Genomic DNA, 19,747 nt, shown 5'->3' with positions numbered 1-19,747 from the left:
ACCAGCTGTGTATGAGGGTTCCTGTTTCCCCACATCCTCTCCAACACTTGTTTTTTGTCTTGGTGATTATAGCCATTCTAACAGGTGTGAGGTGATATCTTAGTGTTGTTTTGATTTGCATTTCCCTGATGATTAGTGATGTTGAACATCTTTTCATGTGCCTATTGGCCATCTGTATATCTTCTTTGGAGAAGTGTCTGTTCATTTCCTCTGCCCATTTTTTGATCGGGTTTTTTTTTGTTGTTCAGTTGTGTGAGTTCTTTATATATTATGGAGATCAACCCTTGTCAGGTGTATGTTTTGTAAATATTCTCTCCCAGCTGGTGGGTTGTCTGTTCATCTTGATTCTGGTTAGTTTGTCTTATAGAAGCTCTTTAATCTGATAAAGTCCCACTTGGTTATTTTTTCTTTAGTTTCCCTAGTCTGGGTAGGCATGTCATCCGAAAAGATTCCTTTATGACCAATGTCAAGTAGTGTGTTGCCTGTATTTTCTTCTATGAGTTTTATAGTTTCAGGTCTCACCTTCAGGTCTTGGATCCATCTTGAGTTAATTTTTGTGAATGGCGATAGCAGATGGTCTACTTTCATTCTTTTGGATGTGGCTGTCCAGTTTTCCCAACACCATTTATTGAAGAGACTTTCCTTTCTCCATTGTATGTTCTTAGCACCTTTGTTGAAAATTAGCTGTCTGTATATGTGTAGTTTTATTTCTGGGCTTTCAGTTCTGTTCCATTGATCTGTGTCTCTGTTTTTGTACCAGTACCATGCTGTTTTGATTACTATTGCTTTGTAGTATGTTTTGAAGTCAGGGATTGTGATGCCTCCTGCTTTGTTCTTTTTTCTTAGGATTGCTTTAGCTATTCGGGGTCTTTTGTTGCCCCATATAAATTTTAGTATTCTTTTTTCTATTTCTGTGAAGAATGTCATTGGGATTCTGATTGGGATTGCATTGAATCTGTATGCAGTGAATGATTTAGGAAGTGTTCCATCTTCCTCTATTTTTTAGAATAGCTTGAGAAGGATGGGTATTAAATCTTCTTTGAATGTTTGGTAAAATTCACCGGAGAAACCATCTGGTCCTGGACTTTTATTTTTTGGGAGGTTTTTGATTACTATTTCAATCTCTTTACTTGTGATTGGTCTATTCAGATTCTCCATTTCTTCTTGGTTCAGTTTTGGGAGGTTGTATGAGTCTAAGAATTTATCCATTTCTTCTAGATTGTCCAATTTGTTGGCATATAATTTCTCATAGTATTCTCTTATAATCCTCTGTATTTCTGTGGTATCCGTTGTAATTTCTCCTCTTTCATTTCTAATTTTATTTACTTGAGCCTTTTCTCTTTTTTTCTTAGTAAGCCTGGCTAAGGGTTTGTCGATTTTGTTTATCTTCTCAAAGAACCAACTCTTTGCTTCATTAATCCTTTCTACTGTTTCTTTGGTCTCAATTTCATTTATTTCTGCTCTGATTTTTATTATTTCTCTCCTTCTGCTGACTTTGGGCTTTGTTCTTCTTTTTCTAGTTCTGTTATGTGTAATTTAAGGTTGCCTATTTGGGCTTTTTCTTGTTTGTTAAGGTGGGCTTGTACCACTATGAGTTTCCCTCTCAGGACCGCTTTTGCTGCATCCCATATGGTTTGATATGGCATATTTTCATTTTCATTTGTTTCCAGATAGTTTTTGATTTCTCCTTTAATTTCATCAATGATCCATTGGTTGTTCAGTAGCATGTTGTTTAATCTCCACATTTTTGTCACTTTCCCAGTTTTTTTTCATGATTCATTTCCAGTTTCATAGCATTATGGTCTGAAAAGATGCTTGTTATGATTTCAATCTTCTTAAATTTATTGAGGCTTGCTTTGTTTCCCAACATATGGTCTATCCTTGAGAATGTTCCATGCGCGCTTGAGAAGAATGTGTAGTCAGCTGTTTTTGGATGGAGTGCTCTGTATATGTCTACTAGGTCCATCTCCTCCAGTTTTTCATTTAAGTCTACTATTTCTTTATTGACTTTTTGTCTGGATGATCTATCCATTGATGTAAGTGGGGTATTAAGATCCCCTACTATTATTGTGTTGTTGTTAATGTCTCCTTTTAGGTTTGTTAATAGTTACTTTATGTACATTGGTGCTTCTATGTTGGGTGCATATATATTTATAAGTGATGTCTTCTTGGTGGAGTGTCTCTTTTATCATTATGTATTTCCCTTCTTTGTCTTTCTTAACCTGTTTTATCTTGAAGTCTACTTTGTCTGATATGAGTATGGCAACACCTGCTTTCTTTTGTTTGCCATTAGCTTGGAGTATTGTCTTCCATCCTTTCACTCTGAGCCTGTGCTTGTCTGTAGTGCTGAGATGTGTTTCCTAGAGGCAGCATATTGTTGGGTCTTGCTTTTTAATCCATCCTGCCACTCTGTATCTTTTGATTGGAGAGTTCAATCCATTTACATTTAGGGTAATTATTGATATATGAAGGCTTAATGTTGCTGTTTTTGTCACTTATTTTCTGGTTCTTTTGCGTTTCCTTTGTTTCCTGTCCTATTTGTTTCGGACTGCCAATTCAGTTTGGTTGTTCTGTCTTACGACTCTCCTGGTTTTCTCTTTGTTTATCATATGTGGTTTTGTTTTGATTATTTGTTTAGTGGTTACCTTGAGGTTTGTGTAAAAAATCTTGTGTATGAGATATTCCATTATCTGATGGCCTCCTATTTCCTTATACTAAGTCAATTCAATCACTTTCCTCTTCCCCTTCTAAGTCGTTCTTGTTATACCTTATTCTATCTTGTGTTGTGGCTGTGTGTTTACAGTGATGAGGTTAAATTTATTTTTGGTGAATTCCTTTCTTTGATCTTTGATTTTAGTATTTAAGTGGTTGCTAACCTATTCCGGTAAAGATCTACTATTTTTCTGAGTTTATCTACCTATTTTTCTGCTTGCTCCAAGCTTTGTATTCCCTTTCTCTCCTTTTGTTCAGGCCTGAGGGCCTTCTTGAGTATTTCTTGTAGTGGGGGTCTCGTTTTGATCAGGGTGTCTTGTGAGATTTATTTTGGAGGGATAAGACCTGACCCATAGAATGTTTTTTGGTCTTGATTTGGTATCTGTCTTTAAGTTCACTAATTTAGAATGACTAGAGGCTAATATTAACTACTAGAAGATAGTTGTAAAGTGATGGCTCCTTTGTTTGATTATTAGCTCCTGATAAGAGTTAAGTTCCTAAGGCCTCTCCAGATGTAATTTTGAGTACTGTTAGGTTATGAAAACACGTTTAGCCAAGGAAGTTTTACTGAAATGACTTGACTATGACTTGTATCAGTCATAGTCAAGGTTGCTTTTTCTCTCTGTTTCACAACATTTGTTATTTTTTAATGTGATAATCTTCCCAAATACAATTTTTGACTCAAATAGTATGGAAGACTAGCTGGATTCAGTCAGGTTAATCGTTCTGTAAGCATTTTTTTAGCTAGATAATTTTTTTTAATGATTGTGTTAATCTAGAAAATGAGGTGATAGCCAGCTGGTGAAAATATTATAGCCTTTTCTTGTCATTGTTATTTACTTCAGAAAAAACTTATTAGAAAGATGAAAATTGGAGGTCAGTTGAGCCTAATATTTGTTGTGTCAGAAGTGTCTCTGATTTTTGTGTTTCCTAGCCCTTTACAGATACATAGTTCACATTACTTTTCCCTTTAGTTATGATTGGGCATATCTTAGGCTCTTAAATTAGCATTTTGACACTGTTTGATTGTTAAATCATGATTTTTTTTTTGCTTGATTAACCAAAAACTCTTAGAATTCAACTTTGTATTTGCCTCTAGGAATTCTATGATTGACATTCTTGACTTTGTTTTTCTTAGCTGGACGAACTGTTTTTTGTTATTAAATCTCATGTTGCTCTATAAAAGTATTCTATGGTCAGAGCCTAACCATGTTAGTGCACAGTTGCCATTCAGAAATGATGGTTGAATGAATCTCCATCACAAGCAATAAACAATTGATTCAAAGCTTTAATGAATAGGCTTCCTACAAGAAGGTCCCTACCTGCTAGTAAAAAAAAAAAAAAAAAGGGTGGATCTGGATATCTAATATTATTTTAGATATTTGGCATCCTTCAGATTAGATGTCATCTCCTCCCAAAAATCTCAGCTATTATAGATGCCCTTAATTAAATGGCTGGAGGGGGCTGGCCCCATGGCTTAGCGGTTAAGTGCGCATGCTCCGCTACTGGCGGCCTGGGTTCGGATCCCGGGCGCACACCAACGCACTGCTTCTCCAGCCATGCTGAGGCCGCGTCCCACATACAGCAACTAGAAGGATGTGCAACTATGATGTGCAACTACCTACTGGGGCTTTGGGGAAAAAAAAAAAAGGAGGAGGATTAGCAATAGCTGTTAGCTCACAGCCGGTCTTCCTCAGCAAAAAGAGGAGGATTAGCATGGATGTTAGCTCAGGGCTGATCTTCCTCACCAAAAAAAAAAAAAAAAGACTGGAGGTAACAAGAGGTCAGATGAAACATTGTCGTCTCAAGCCAGGGTGTTTTCCTGTAAAGGGCTAGATGGTAGATATTGCAGGCCATACAGTGTCTGTCATAACCGTTTCTCTCTGCCATTTTTGCCAACAAGCAGCCATAAACAGTATATAAACAAATGAGTGAGTGTGTTCCAATAACATATTATTTATGGGCACTGAAACTTAAATTTTACATAATTTGTGTCACAAACTGTTTTTCTTCCTTTGATTTTTTTTTAACCATGTGAGAATATAAAAATAATTTTAGCTCTCAGGCCATACAAATACAGGCAACAGGCTGAATTTGCCTGCAGACTGTGGGTTTGCTAACCTTTGTCTTAAGGTAAATCCTATAGGTCAGTGTCTCCCAAATTACATTCTTAGGAACACTGTTGTCCATGTCAGGTTCTGTGATAAAAAGTTGTGGACATCTTGCTCACTATGTTCTCTTCTAAGACATTCGTAAAGCACATTGGCATATTAAAAGTTTTGAGAAATCCTGCAGACCTGTTTAACTTTGTTTTGCCTATTTTTTCCCCAACTTAGATGACCAGTGAATACCTTTTAACGTATTAAGGAATGCCAGTGTTTAGCAGATAAAATTTGGAAAATGACGCTAGACCAACAGAATTATTCTAGACTTAATGCATGGAAAAATAAATTGCTAGTTGCATGGCCAGTTGTTATCACCAGATTCTGGTTCTATCTGAACTGCTTTAGGTGACAGAGATCCATGTATATTCCCAAACTCTCTACTACAGTTCTTTCTCAGCCGTTCTTCCAAGTTTTTTGTTTTTTCTTTGTATGTCTCATCCTCCCTTTATTTTTCTTTCCCATTCTTTTCCATCTTGAATGCTAGATCCTTGGTTTGGAACTTTAGCCAGTGAAAATGGTTTAGTGAAAAGGCTCCAAAATCTAAGTTTAAAGTAATTTAGTACATTTGCCTATGTAATATTTATATATTTGATGCATATCTCTGTGAAAATATTTTTGTAGCCTGTTGACAATTTGTTTTCTTAAATCTACTAGTAAACTATAAATTAAGTTTATCTGGAGTTTTCAGTAAACATAGAAATCTATCATTGTAATCTATGAAAACTTATTTTCATTGATAAGGAATCAAAAACAGCCTGAAGAGGAAGTGGAAAACAGTAGGACATCATGGTTACATGACCAAGAAGGTGAAGTAGAAAAACCATTTATCAAGACTGGATTTGCAGTGTCTGCAGAGAAAACTACCAGTAGTAGTAGCAAAAATCACTTAGATACCAGCAGGAGAAGACGCCAATTTGATGAAGAGTCATTAGAAAGCTTTAGCAGTATGCCTGATCCAGTAGATCCAACAACAGTAACTAAAACATTTAAGACAAGAAAAGCATCTGCACAGGCCAGCCTGGCATCTAAAGATAAAACTCCCAAGTCAAAGAGTAAGAAAAGGCACTCTACTCAGCCGAAAGGCAGAGTTAAAAATATTGGTAAGTATAGAAATTTGTTGAATATCAATCGTTGTGAATGTTGGTAACCTTACTGTGTGGCATGTTGCATATTTAATTCCAGTATGGCTAGATGGGTGGGCACTGTTCTAGACCTACTTGCACAAAGTCACTTTTAGTTACCTTTATAATTTTTTTTTTACAAAATTTATCAAATAGGGTTTAATGTAGATATTTTAAAACATAGCATTCTTTTTTGTGATTCTTAAAGCGTCTTATATTTCCTATATATGTGGTCACTATGAGCTGAGAAGATGTTTTCCAAATCTTGTAGGTTACTTAAAAATTGCCAAAATGCCCAAGTTTTATTATTCACTCTCCTAATATTTCATCTTGTCCTGCATCCAGCATTTTAGTCATGACTTCTAGTTAGATCCTTGATTGATTCATAAAGAAATGTGGGCCTCTACATTTCAGTCTTTGAGTATCATATAGATGAAACTACTTGTAAAACAAGTTTGCTCTTAGCCCTTTGGGAACTGAATCTTAGTTAATAAGGTAAAACATTAACCCTTATTTTATTGAATCTAGCCATTGAGTATCATATCAAAGATCTCTTTATCGTGTTAACTGCATACCACTTTTTAAAAAAATAGATTTTTTATGATTTTTGAAGAATTTACTGAAGGCTGGCACTAAGTTAAAAATAGTTTTACTAGCTGAAATTTGGAATATTAGCTAAAAGACGCTCCATCACGTTTGCAAGGGATACTTTTTGGCTATGGCTTTGAGTGGTTGATCTGGGTTCAAGGAGATAGTATTTGGTGCTTAAAAACAAAGTATTCTAGGCTTCTAATCAGAAAAGTTTGAAAAAATCACTGTACACTGCTAACTCCTCATGGAAGCTCATAATACGTATAAGTATGGTAAAGGTCCTGGGAAATTCTAGTAAAAGAATACACTTGTGAACTTCAGCACCATTCATCTTAACCATTTTTGGGTAATACAGCTCTTGAAAAATCTGATGAAAACTATGGATGTAAAAAAGAATACGTGCACATTTTTTTTCATTTCATTATTTCATGTATCCTTCAAGTCCTTGGCTTCTACCTCTATCCCCATGTGAAGAATCTGATTTGATGGTTAAACAAGCAGATTTGAACAGGGGTAACGTTTTTCTCAGCATACACATTATCATCCTTGAAATCGTTTTCCAGTTATATAGGTTTGGGAGGAGCTGATTTATTTAATAAATTAGGCAGTGATCTAAAACCATTCAAATGAATGAAAATACAGCTGCTGTGCTTCCTCCACAATTACTCTTTCTTAGTCCACCAGGGAATGTTTAATGGCCGTTTTAAGAGAGGCCCTTTGGGTAACTCATTGAACTTCTTATTCCCTAGCGTCTTGCCCCGACGGAAATGCTTTTTTGTCTTACGAATAACTGAAGAAAAACTAAGATTTATTATCCCAGCAGTCTTATTCAGCTAGTTAGTAAGAGTGTGCTGGGGCAATGCTTCTTAATCTTTAATGTTTTATACAAATCTTCTTGAGAATTTTGTTCAAGGGCAGATTCTGATTCGGTTGGTCTGGGGAGGGACCTGAGAGTCTGTGTTTCTAACAAGCTCTCATTTATTGCCAATATTGGTTTGTGGACTACACTTTGAGTAGCAGGCTCTTAGAGGATCCTTAGCCAACTTATGGCCATATCTGTCTAAGCCTAGAAAAATAGATGTATTTGTATTTTTGAAACACCTTTATTCTGAGGATTTATGCTTCCATATATGCAATTCAGCTTTTTTACTTCAAGGCAAAGATTGACATTCTGATGTATGTGCTCTCTTCTCTCATATTTAGGTATAGAATTACCTGCCAAAAACATGCTTTCACATTTGATAAACAGGCATTCAAGACCATCTGTCAGTGAGAGCCCCATTTTAAGGCAAACACACAAAATAAAAGACTCTGTGGTGCAGTGGTTAAAGTGCACACGCTCCACTTCGGCGGCCCGGGGTTCACAGGCTCAGATCCCGGGTGTGCACCGACGCACCGCTTATCAAGCCATGCTGTGGCGGCGTCCCATATATAGCAGAGGAAGATGGGAACAGATGTTAGCCGAGGGCCAATCTTCCTCAGCAAAAAAACAGAGGGTTGGCATTGGATGTTAGCTCAGGGCTGATCTTCCTCCAAAAAAAAAAAAAAAGACTTGATAGCAGAATCAGACTAATGTATGCAGAGTCAAACTAATATGTAGCAAAATCAAATTAGTCTGCTACATCTTTGTGATTCAAAATGTGAACCATGGGCAATCAGCATTGGGATCATCTGTCTGCTTTTAGCAATGCAGACTGTTGGGCCCCACCTTATACCAACTGAATGGGTATGCATTGTTTTTCAGTGTGTGCTTTAGCAAGAGTCCCCCACCTTATATCAATTGAGTATGTATTGTTTTTCAGTGTGCACTTTAGCAAGATTTCAGATGTTTTAATATGAAATATGCACATTAAAGTCTGAGAAGCACTGAGCTAGACCACTAATTTATGTTGCTTTTGTTCTCTTTATGGGATAGGGGCAGCCAAGATTTCTTAGAAAAAATGATGCTGAGCCAGTCCTGATGGCCTAGTGGTTAAAGTTTGGCACTCACCACTTCGGCAGCCTGGGTTCACTTCCTGGTTGCGGAACCACACCACCCGTCTGTCCTTGCCATGCTGTGGTGACAGCTCACTTAGAGAACTAGAATGACTTACAGCTAGGATATACAACTATGCCCTGGGGCTTTGGAGAGGGAGAAAAAAAGAATGTTTACTCTCTCTTAAAGGGAGTGATAATGGAGGTGGATGGAGAGAAGCTTGGAAGGCATTCCAAATTATAATAACAATAAGAAAAATATAGAGTCAGGATGAAGCAGGAAGAGAAAATGAGAGGAACTAGGGAAGGAGAAAGGATATGACAAATCCTAGTGGTTTTCAAATCTATAGCAATAGTGGTTACTGTCTTGAGAGATACAGTACAGCCAGTTATACTGTCCCCAAATTATAAGACTCAGCTGTTTATATCTGTTTTTTGTACATGTTGAAGTCCTTCAGAAGTGCTATGCTAAATCTTCATTTAACTGTGTTTCCCATAATGGTAATGTATTTAGAAGGTCTTTATATGTAAAGATATACATTTATGACGAGGTAAGATTTTACAAATTATGTGATTAAACTTTAGTTCAAATTGAGACTTTATGAATTGAGCATGATTTCTTGCCTTGCTGGGTGTTTCAGTTATCAGACCCATAATTTGGCTGTACTCTACCAGGCCTATTCCCTCTCTTGATATTATTAGAGAGGAGTAGGAGCATATAGTCTAGATCTTCCTCATTCTTTTCTTGGAAAATTGGGTAGAACTGTTAATGTACTGACTCCTGGGTTCTATCCATCCCTGAGTCTTTTCATTTCTTCCCTTGCCCCTTCCTGTTGCTCACTAATGAACGCTGAGATTTAGTGGATGTCAAGCTATTAGGCAAGGCAAGGCCTGACAGATGTGGCCGGTAAAGAAGCATCCCTTTTTAGATTCAGAGTTTATTATTTACATAGGTAGAGAAAGGAAGAGTTTCTAAAGGTGCCAGCTCCCCGTGTCTCTTGTTCCACACACCACAAGAGCGACACTGAAACAAAAGCGGCCAGATGACAGTTGTAACATGAGTGGTGGGACACCTGTTGCTGAGGAGCCAATGCTATGCTGCGGCTAAGCTACCTTATAGAATGGAGATGTGCCCTCAGGGAGTGAGGCAGAAGGGTCTCATGTTTCATCAGAACCCAGGAAGAGAAGAGAAACTCTCATGACAGCCTTCTAGAGGAGAGAGGGAGGCGAGTGAAGAATGGCCACATAGCAGCTCCTCACAGGCCTCCCATGTTCTCATGTTCTGTGTTCCGGGAGGATCATAAGGCCTTCTGCCAAGACTTAGATTCAGCTGCAGTTCAGTCCTTACCTATGTGGCCTATGTGGATACATGCAAGGTCTCTAAGGTGCCATGGCTGAGCTGTTTCCATACAATGTAGACACAGCTAGAAGTACTGTTTCTTTTAGCTATGTCAGCCACCCATGCTGAGAAAAACAGTGGGGGTAAGGGAAGGAGTGATGAGGTAGGATGGACGATAACGCCCTTAAAATAATGAACATCATGTGTTGTTGTTGTTGTTATACTAGCTAGCCTAGCCAGTGTTACTCTGTAGTGTTATTACTCTCATTAATTCTCCTGCTGTCCCTGGAAGGTTACTATTAAAGCACCCAGGAGAGAAACAGTTCAATCACACTTTAGTACCTTAACTTTGGAAATCTAGCCTTAGATGTTTTAAATTTGGGATTCATATAAAACTATAGTTTTTTCTGTTTTTATAGTATCTTCACAGTTATAGAGGTTATAGCTTCTTTTCACAGTTTCACCTGTTTTGGAGGGTGACTGTGCCTTTTTGAAGTGCCTACTGGGACTCCCCAAAGCAAGTTTTGTGTATGCCACATAATGTATATTTTAATTTTGATTAGAATTCATTCAGCACTTTTCACATGATTCAGTAACAGCAGTCAAAAGCTTAGTTTCATTTATATAAGTGTTCTTGTTAGAATAACGTAGTTCAAATTATTTTCATAAAAACTTTGCTGTTAATTAAACGAGCAGTAGTACTACCAATCATATCATTTTACATACTACTTTTGGCAGTCGTACCCTATATTGCTGAACCTGTTTTATGTGAAGGTCAAAAGTAACCAAGAGGCCTCTTTTTCCAGTAAGTTTTATGCAGAATAGATGAAAATGGCTAGACTTTAAGAGATCAGTGAAGAAACCAGGAACCTAAATATGAGTTGATGAAGTCTTAACTTGAGTGATGGCCTTAGAAATAGGAAGGGAAGGTTGACTCCAGATAGAATATCTCAGAGTAAATTGACAGTATATTGGGAACTTATTTGTTATTAGCAGAGTAGCTGCTGTAATGTGGATGATGTAAGCAACAAGGTTTTAGGTTCTGCTGGCTCTTTCAGAGAGTCCCTGGGGTAGAGATCAGAGCTCTGTGGTTCTTGGAGAAAACTTGGTCAGAGGAGCAACCCCTCCTATTCTTGGCACCTCCCTCCTTCCCAAGAGTAGCAGACTTTTGCCACTTCAAGGTGCTAATGGGCAGGGGTATCATTGAACAGATAGGTGGCATCCTCCCTGCCTTGAACCTGGGAGAGCATTTACCGTTGCAGCTGAGGAGACCGAGCAGTACAGAGGCTTCCTCTTATATCAGTGGGAGACTGATCACTTTCTAGCCAGAACATTGCTTCGCCCTAGGAGTGAGACTTCCAAGCACTGTCAGCATGCCGCCGTTAAAGCTACCCAGCAGTTGGGTCCAGCTTGAAGGGTAAGTAAGAGTCGTAACGAGGCCAGTGAATGTAACAGTGTACGTAAAAGGCACCCAGCAGCCAGAGAGAGACATAGAAGCAGACCACTACAGCAGGTGAAATCTAGTAAAACCAGATCTATTGATGGAAATACACACTTGACAAAGTAACAAGGACACTTAAGCAGATTGAATTACAGCAAATGCTTCTGAACCAGGAAAAAGAATTTTCAAATTTAATCTTTAGATTATTTGAAAAAGAGGATGAATGCTAAGTCTCAAATTATTGGCCTAGAAAATCGAGGGGAAGAATTCTGTCATTACACAGAGCAAAAAGTACTAAGATGTAGAATCAAGAGGAAAATGATTAGAGGCTTAAGGACAAATCTTGGAGGTCTGATATAAAGGAGTTCTAAAGGAGAAACAAAAACCAGCATAGAGGCAATAATTAAATAATAAAGGGGAATGTTTAATGAAGCAAGACTCGAGACTGCAGATCAAAACAGCTGTTGTCCAGCCAGGAGGCAAGAGGGGAAAGCACACACACATACACGCCCCCCTCCCCATGTATATTCTGGTAAAATTCCTGAATTCCAAGGAAAAAGTAAAAATCTTCTAAGCTTCCGGCCTGAAAGAACAGGTTACGTACAATGAAAAAGAACCAAACTGACAATAGACAATCTTTCTTACAACACAAGAAGTAGAAGAAAGTGAAATAACATCTATACACAGACAAAAAGGGACTGCAACTCAAGAATCCTATACTTGGACAAGAGACCCTTCACCCGTTAAGGTGAAAGCAAGATATTGGTGTATGCTGTCTGAGGAAAACTACAGAAACAACATATGAACCAGAATGGACACCTTTATATGGGGGAATGTGAAAGGAGAGGTAATAGTTCAGTAAAGAAAACAATAGATTAATCTCACATATTAATATAAATTCAAAAGTAAAAGTATTAGCAAATTGAATCTGTGAATATATAAAAAAGTTATTAGACTGTTGTCAGTAGGGTTTATTACAGAAATATAATCATGATTCATTATCAGGAAATCTGTCAGCATAATTTGTTATATCAACAAGGACAGAAAGACATATAATCTGTCCTTAAAGGACAGAGGTCGTATAATCATAGCAGTAGATTAGATAAAATTTGACGTCATTCCTAATAAAAAATATAAGTAAAATACACCTAAGAAGGCAGTGGTCTAAATACGGTGAAGGCTGTTAGCTAATGCCAATCACAAACGCCACTGTAAATGAAAATACTCCAAAGATAGGTCTATCAAAATTAGGAATTAAACAGGGATTGTGTCCCTACCATCATCATCATTTAACATTGTTTGGAAACAATTATGACAAGAAATTAATTAATTTGAATAAATATTGGAAAAGGAGGAAAACAAATTTTATATTTTTTTCTAAGAGAACCCAAAGAGACACTGAAGAATAGCTACTTCAGTTAACAAAGTAAACTAGTAAAGTACGTGCTTATGAAAGAAGTGCAAATATTTTTCTTTATCACAGTAATTAACCTAGTAGAAATGGGAGTGGGGGAAAATACCCTTCTTAGAGTAGTATCCAAAGCTACTGGGGAAAAAAATCCTTAGGAATAAATGTAACAAGGAAAGTACTAGATCTATAAAAAACTATAGAATATTTTTGAAGAACGTGAAACAAGATTCAATAGATATAAAAACATAACCATGTTCTTAGATGAGAATGCATAAAATTATTAAATATCAACTTTGCTCACATTAATAAATACTTTTAATGTGATTCCATTTTGAATCCTCATGGATTAATTTTGAAGTTGTGGGGAAAAATCTCAAAGCATATTTGAAAGGACAGATGTCCAGGAATAGCCAAGAAAAGAAGAGAAGCTAGGTAGAACTTGCCTTACCAGATGTTTAAACATAGTGTAAAACTTCTGTGGCCAAAAGAATGAAAATGGCATTGGAATAGATAGGTTAAACAAATAGAATGCCCAGAAATAAAACCTCCAAAATATGGAGATTTAATATATTGACCAAAGTTGCATTTTAATTCAATGTGAAAAGAGTAGGTATAACCAACTCATGTGGAACAGAATAAAGTTGAATTCCTACCTTGTGCCATATACCAAAATAAATGTAAAAAAAATAACAAAACTTAGAAGGAAAATTTAGTAGAATATGGGTATAACCTGTGGGTGGGTATGACCTTTTAAACCAAGTCATGCTACACAAAAGGTATAATAAGAAGGCAGACATATTTGGCTGTTGAATGCCCATTACTCTTCTCTCTGTTATGGACATTTTATATAGGTAGGATGTGACTCGTTCTTGTATTTCCTAGTGTTGAAAAATTGTTAACTTAGAGTCTAGTAGAGAATTTGGGTCGTATAAGGTCTGCTATATAGTTCGAATTGGGATTTACTCATTAAGACGAGTATCAAAAGGACAATGAATTGTTAGAATTTATTACTGTTGCCTCATGCTTCCAGAGGTTATTGCAAAGATGATCTCCAAGGCATATTATTTACTGTTTTGTGTTCTGTTTATACCTGGCCTTCACAGCATTCTAAATTGTTACCTGTACTATTTCACTATGGAAATCAATTTCCCTTTCAGTTTGAGTTAGTTGCAACTGATAACAGTTGTCACTTTTTTTACTCAAGGGTATGAAAGTGCCAGTATGTCTAGCACATGTGAACCTTGCAAAAGTAGGAACAGACATTCAGCCCAGACTGAAGAGCCTGTTCAAGCAAAAGTATTCAGCAGAAAGAATCATGAGCAGCTGGATAAAATAATAAAATATAGTAGGTCTACAGAAATATCTTCAGGTATGTTCTTTTTTGGTTTGCTTTAATTTAAGGACTTCTTCATTTTAGATTTGAAAAGCTGTTTTAAAAGAAGTTTTAAATTTGGTCTGTGCCACTTTTCTATCATGTCCAAGGTTTTATAGTAGAGATTACAGTACACATTCCTTGATATCAAGAAATGTAAACTGGAAATATTTTTTGTTGTTGTGATACCAGCTTTTAACACATTTTGATAAAATTCTAAACAAACAAAAAATTATAGCTGACTATAATTTGGAAAATCATAATTTGGAATTCTGAAAATTTTATTTGAATAATTCAATATAAAATCCTATCATTCCCCTGCTTAAAACCTTCGGCCTTCACCCTGCCTACAGGAGAAAGTCCAAATGCTTAATGTAACATATCTGGCCAGCAGAGATCTGGTTCCTTCCTGCCTTTCCAGACTTATTTCTCACCACTCTCTGCCTTGAACTTTACTCTTGCGTTGGCGCTGAACTGAGGTATTCCGATAGCTGTCTTGCTGTTTGTTATCTCAGCAGTTGTCTTTTCTGCCTCAAGTCCTTTTTGCTCTTTGTAAGCCCATTTCTCTGTTGGACTCTTAAATAAAATCGTAATTCTGCTACTCTGAAATTGCATCCAATTCCAAGCTGGGATAGGTTTCCCTTTCTCCTCTTGGCTTCTGTTGTAGCCTGTGTAAACCTCTTTTGTTGCCTGTATCACATTATATAGCATTTACCTCTTTGCGTCAGTATCGCCTTTTTGAGTCCCTTGACAGCAGATAACACCTTTTCATATTAGTATCTTAAATGTTAGCGTGATACCTGATGCATGGTAGGCGCTCAGTAAGAGTTTATTGAATGAATGGAGTCAAATGTCTTTGCCACCATTTTAGTTTAAATAAGTACTAGTACTTTCCTGATTTCTAAAGAATAAGTACATCTCAAAGAAATATGGAGAGGGAGACAGTAAATATAGACTCTCAGTTTTCAGTTGTCGATAAGTCCCTTGGTGAAAGTGGTATTACCAACTCCCGTTTGTATTATGCTTTATGTTTATAAAATAAACAAATTACTCATCTCATTTGAGCCTCATAATCCTGTGAATTGGTTTTATTTCCGTTTTGCAGATGAGGAAACATGGTCAGAGGGGGGTACCTGTTTTTTCCCCAACACTTATAAAGAGCCGGTAATATAAACTGGTACAGTTTTTCTGGAAAGCTTCAAAAGTCGTGCCCTTAACCCAGTGATTGTGCTTGGAGGCATCCATCCTAAGGAAACAAAAGTGAAAATAATATTGGGATTTAGTGTTGTCTGAACAGTATGACTCCAACTATGTTTAAAGCAAAATCTGATGAAAAAAATGGAAGAAAATGCATTAAAATGTTAATAGTTATTTTACCATCTTTAAACTCTTCTATATTTTCTAAAACTGTCATGAGTATTTATTACTTTTATAATCAGAAAAGAAACATCACATTTATTTGTATTTTGACCTTGACTTCCTCAAGGTCATATTGCGAGAAAATGGTAGAGCTGAAGTTTCAGTCCTGGTCTCCTGTTGAGTCAAGGATCGTTTTGGCAAAAATATCAATTCTGTTGTCTCGACCCCAGCATTTTACCCAAGTATAATATTTATCTCCTTTCACTAACTTTATCCAATAGTGATATCTTCAAAGAGTAAACAGTTGAGTGGAGCTTGGGACAGGGCACTAAATTGAAAAACTTAATAATTCGTAGTTGGTCATAGTACTTCAGACCTTATTACTGTCACTTAGAAAAATATAATGGTTGAATTTTGGTGAATTAAAAAATGTTTGAATAGTGTGACTATACCTTTGTGTGTATTTACATATTCACTTTTTTAAAAGACTTATTTTTAGTTTTAACCATCACTCTAAAATTCTTCGTAGCATGTAATAGTAGTTTTTGTTATATGATTATTAGAGTGTAGCATATGTGACTGCTAGTATTGAATTATACAGTCCTCTTCTCCCTTAGGAGTTGTGGGAGATTCACCTTGATATGTATGCTTCTAGGAGTGAGTGGTAGAAGTTATTATGGTAGTCATCATCCCATTAATAGAAGTTTATAGCAAATCTTGATATTTTCCCTAATGAGATTATTTTTAAATAGAGTGTAAGCCATACCTTGTGGTGACAGTTTAGGCAAACAATTTTAAAGAAATTTGCTTATTTCTTTTTTCATTCACTTATTCATATTATAGACCCTGTCTTTACTATTCATACACATTTTATGTTCATCCTTATGTCTGCCCTTTCCTACAGCACATGCTAGGAGAATACTACAGCAGTCTAACAGAAATGCATGCAATGAAGCGCCAGGTAACAATCTGCTTAGTTTTGGTGTCCACTTTTTGTTAATTTTTTTCCATTGGTCCTAAAAATCCTTAGTTTTATTGCTCTGATTACTTTTTTAGGTTTAGCTTAGTGTATATATGTTATTTGGCTTGTATAAGTGAAAGAAAATTCATACTCATACAACTCTGAAGCCTTTCATTTATAGTTTTTTACTTGATTCGTAAAATTGGCCGCTTTTCTTGTTTTCATTTTCTCTTAGTGTGTGTAACATAACCAACACATTCATATGGGTAATAGAAAACCTTTTTATAATTTAGTGTTTTGTTTGAAGTTATTTTGTATGTCTTAAATGCTTAAGAGCATTAATATTTTTTGGAAACAAAAATATAGTTATTTTTATTCCTAGCTCTGATTTACAGTGTTAAGTATTGTGTATGGCTTCTGTTTTAGTTGCTTATTTTTCACTACCAGTCAACATCTATAAAAAAATAAACAAACGTTACCATTAAACAAAAACAACTATGACATGCAAAGACCATGATAAATAAAGATCATGGAAAATTACAAAGATTCCAAGATGCTATTTTTGTCTGTAAACTATGTATTTTCATTAAATATGGTTCTGTGTGATTTAGAATTGTAAATATTCTGTAATGCCTCTTGCACTATGCATGAGTAAAAAATAAAAGGCTGTTATGAACCATTAGGGGAATCTAAAGAAGAAAAACAAGGACCTAGCACAGACAAAGGTGAATATATCAGTGGCACTTCTTAAAGAAAAGAACTCCCTAAAGAAAAGAAAAAATGACAGGATTAAAACAAGATGGAAGCAGAGAAACCTGACTGAGAGCAAGGGTTTTTCTAGCCTAAACTAATGCATTTTAGTCCAGGAGGAGAAACTGGCAAAAGCTTTCCACCTTTATTGCAGGTGGGAGGGATGAAGCATGTGTTTGGCATAATTCATTATTTGGGAATAATTTAATCTTTAATGATAGTATAATTTAGAGAGAGAATTTTGTCACATGCAGAGGTATGAAAGATGTCATTAAATATGCTTTGTTCTTATATTTTTGAAATAATAAACATTTTGTAAATTAACTATTCTCAGACCACACAATATAGTATATAAATCGAAAACTTGCATATAGCGGTTAAGTGTGCGTATTCCGCTGCTGGCGGCCTTGGTTTGGATCCCGGGTGCGCACCGACACACTGCTTGTCAGGCCATGCTGTGGCAGCGTCCCGTATAAAGTGGAGGAAGATGGGCACGGATGTTAGCTCAGGGCCAGTCTTCCTCAGTAAAAAGAAGAGGATTGGCATGGATGTTAGCTCAGGGCTGATCTTCCTCTCACACACACACGCACACACACACACTAAGATAAATAAATAAATAATTTTTTTTTTTAATTCATATCTTATCTGGATTTTTCCTATAATTAGAGATTTCCTACAGAGATAATTTTGGTTCCTGCTTATAATATCATTTTTGTGGTAATATATATCACGTTTGGACATTTTAAAACTATTAAGAACTTTAGTATATCACTTTATTTTATACTCATAAATGTCTGAGGCAAGATAGGGAAGTTGCATATTTATTATTATTATTATTTTATACTTGTGGAAATTGAGACCTGAAGATGTTAACTTAGCAAATTAGTGGAAAGCTTTTTCATTAGACTCCATTGGTTTTGCAAATTTTCTTATCCCTCTCGTGCAAAAAGTGAATTAAATGTTTATGATCTTTGCATAGTTATTTGAAAGCACAATATATTAAAACACTCAACATTTTAAATTCCCTTTCTTAGAAACTTATCACTGGTTTTTGTGGAACTTGAATATTTAACTCCTTGTGGTTCTACTATTGCTCTAGAAAGTTTACAGAATTTGATAGCTAGAAGAGCCAGTTGGAGGTTTTTTGTTTTTCTAGAGAACTCAAAATGGGAACATTTCGTAATTTGTACTCTTAAAAATAAGGATATGACTGTATACCTTTAAGGGTGATAATTCTGTGTTATCAACAAATACATACAGCAGAATTGTTGCTAAATAATAGTGATGCCTAGATTCTGTGAAACTGAAAACTTCAGCTGAGTCACTGCCTGCTCCAACATTATGTCAGTAAGAAACTATAGTAAAATTGTCCTGTTATATTATAGTTGTTACAAATTCAGTTTTTCATCAATACAGCATGATAGCTGAGATTTGAGAATTAGTAGACCTTACTAGATAGACCTTAAAATAGTAGCTTTTATTGGCAGCATTCAGTTTATTCTCAATATTAACAAAATAAATTTTCTTTTCTGTAACAAAGTGTGTATTAGCAAAAACAGAAAATTATTTACACTTAGCTTATTTCATTCAAGTGCTGAAAGAATTCCACTGATTATTTCCATGAAGTGTATAAATTTTTTATTGAGAAATAAGTATGCTCCAAGTAATGCTAGGTAATGCTATTCATGCAGTTAACTGTTTCTCTACTATTCAGTATGTATCTTGATATTTTTAAGATTCTTTTTCTACCTTAAAAGCCCTAAAATAGAATTAAGTATATTCTGATTTTTAAGTAATATAAAGCTGAGAGTATAATAATACAAGTTAATAAGAAATTGTCAGGAATGTAGTTTATCAATATTAACTTCCTTATCTTTTATATCTTCCAGAAACTGGGAGTGATTTTTCCATGTTCGAAGCTTTGCGGGATACTATTTATTCTGAAGTAGCTACATTAATTTCTCAAAATGAATCTCGTCCACATTTTCTTATTGAACTCTTCCATGAGCTTCAGCTGCTTAACACAGACTACTTGAGACAGAGAGCTTTATATGCATTGCAGGTATCTGGTACCTAGCATTCTTTTTCCTGCCCTATCTAGTATCGCTGTTATTCACCATTATATCTGCTTGCATTCTTAGACTAAAGTGTGTTCTTGTTGCATATGTATTTTGATCTATTTTCTATGTGCTTTCTTGCCATTTTATTTAAAAACTTCTTCTATAGCTTAAGTAGCTTTTAGATAAAGTCTTTTTCTGAGCACTTTTTTGGTATTTTATCTTTAATGTTATTTCTTCCTCACATTTAACCCGTGAGATGAAGAGTATTAAATTTGTTCTTCTATCTGCTTCTGCTTTTAAATTTGTGGTTAAACATATATGTTTTACATAAATAACTATCTTATTTCCTTATTTAGGACATAGTATCCAGACATATTTCTGAGAACCATGAAAAAGAAGGGGAAAATGTAAAGTCAGTGAATTCTGGTACTTGGATAGCATCAAACTCAGAACTTACTCCCAGTGAAAGCCTTGCTACTACTGATGATGTA

The 19,747-nt window shown here is 35.8% G+C and overlaps 1 protein-coding gene across 33 annotated transcripts in view; it reads left to right on the top strand.

The window, feature by feature from the left end:
* The window catches only part of PCM1 (pericentriolar material 1), an 89,617-nt gene that overhangs the window by 44,154 nt on the left and 25,716 nt on the right, over positions 1-19,747 (top strand). For 14 of the 33 annotated variants that reach the window (XM_058525042.1, XM_058525043.1, XM_058525037.1 and 11 more), the window contains 5 exons: positions 5,619-5,977; positions 13,959-14,123; positions 16,390-16,446; positions 19,086-19,258; positions 19,613-19,744. In XM_058525042.1, coding sequence (XP_058381025.1) covers positions 5,619-5,977; positions 13,959-14,123; positions 16,390-16,446; positions 19,086-19,258; positions 19,613-19,744 — 886 coding nt within the window. The remainder of the gene's footprint in view (positions 1-5,618; positions 5,978-13,958; positions 14,124-16,389; positions 16,447-19,085; positions 19,259-19,612; positions 19,745-19,747) is intronic. The other 19 variants (XM_058525047.1, XM_058525046.1, XM_058525061.1 and 16 more) reach the window with 3 other exon arrangements.

Source organism: Diceros bicornis, chromosome 29, assembly GCF_020826845.1.
Source record: "Diceros bicornis minor isolate mBicDic1 chromosome 29, mDicBic1.mat.cur, whole genome shotgun sequence".
NCBI lineage: Eukaryota > Metazoa > Chordata > Mammalia > Perissodactyla > Rhinocerotidae > Diceros > Diceros bicornis.
This window is presented reverse-complemented; position numbering and strand designations above follow the sequence as displayed.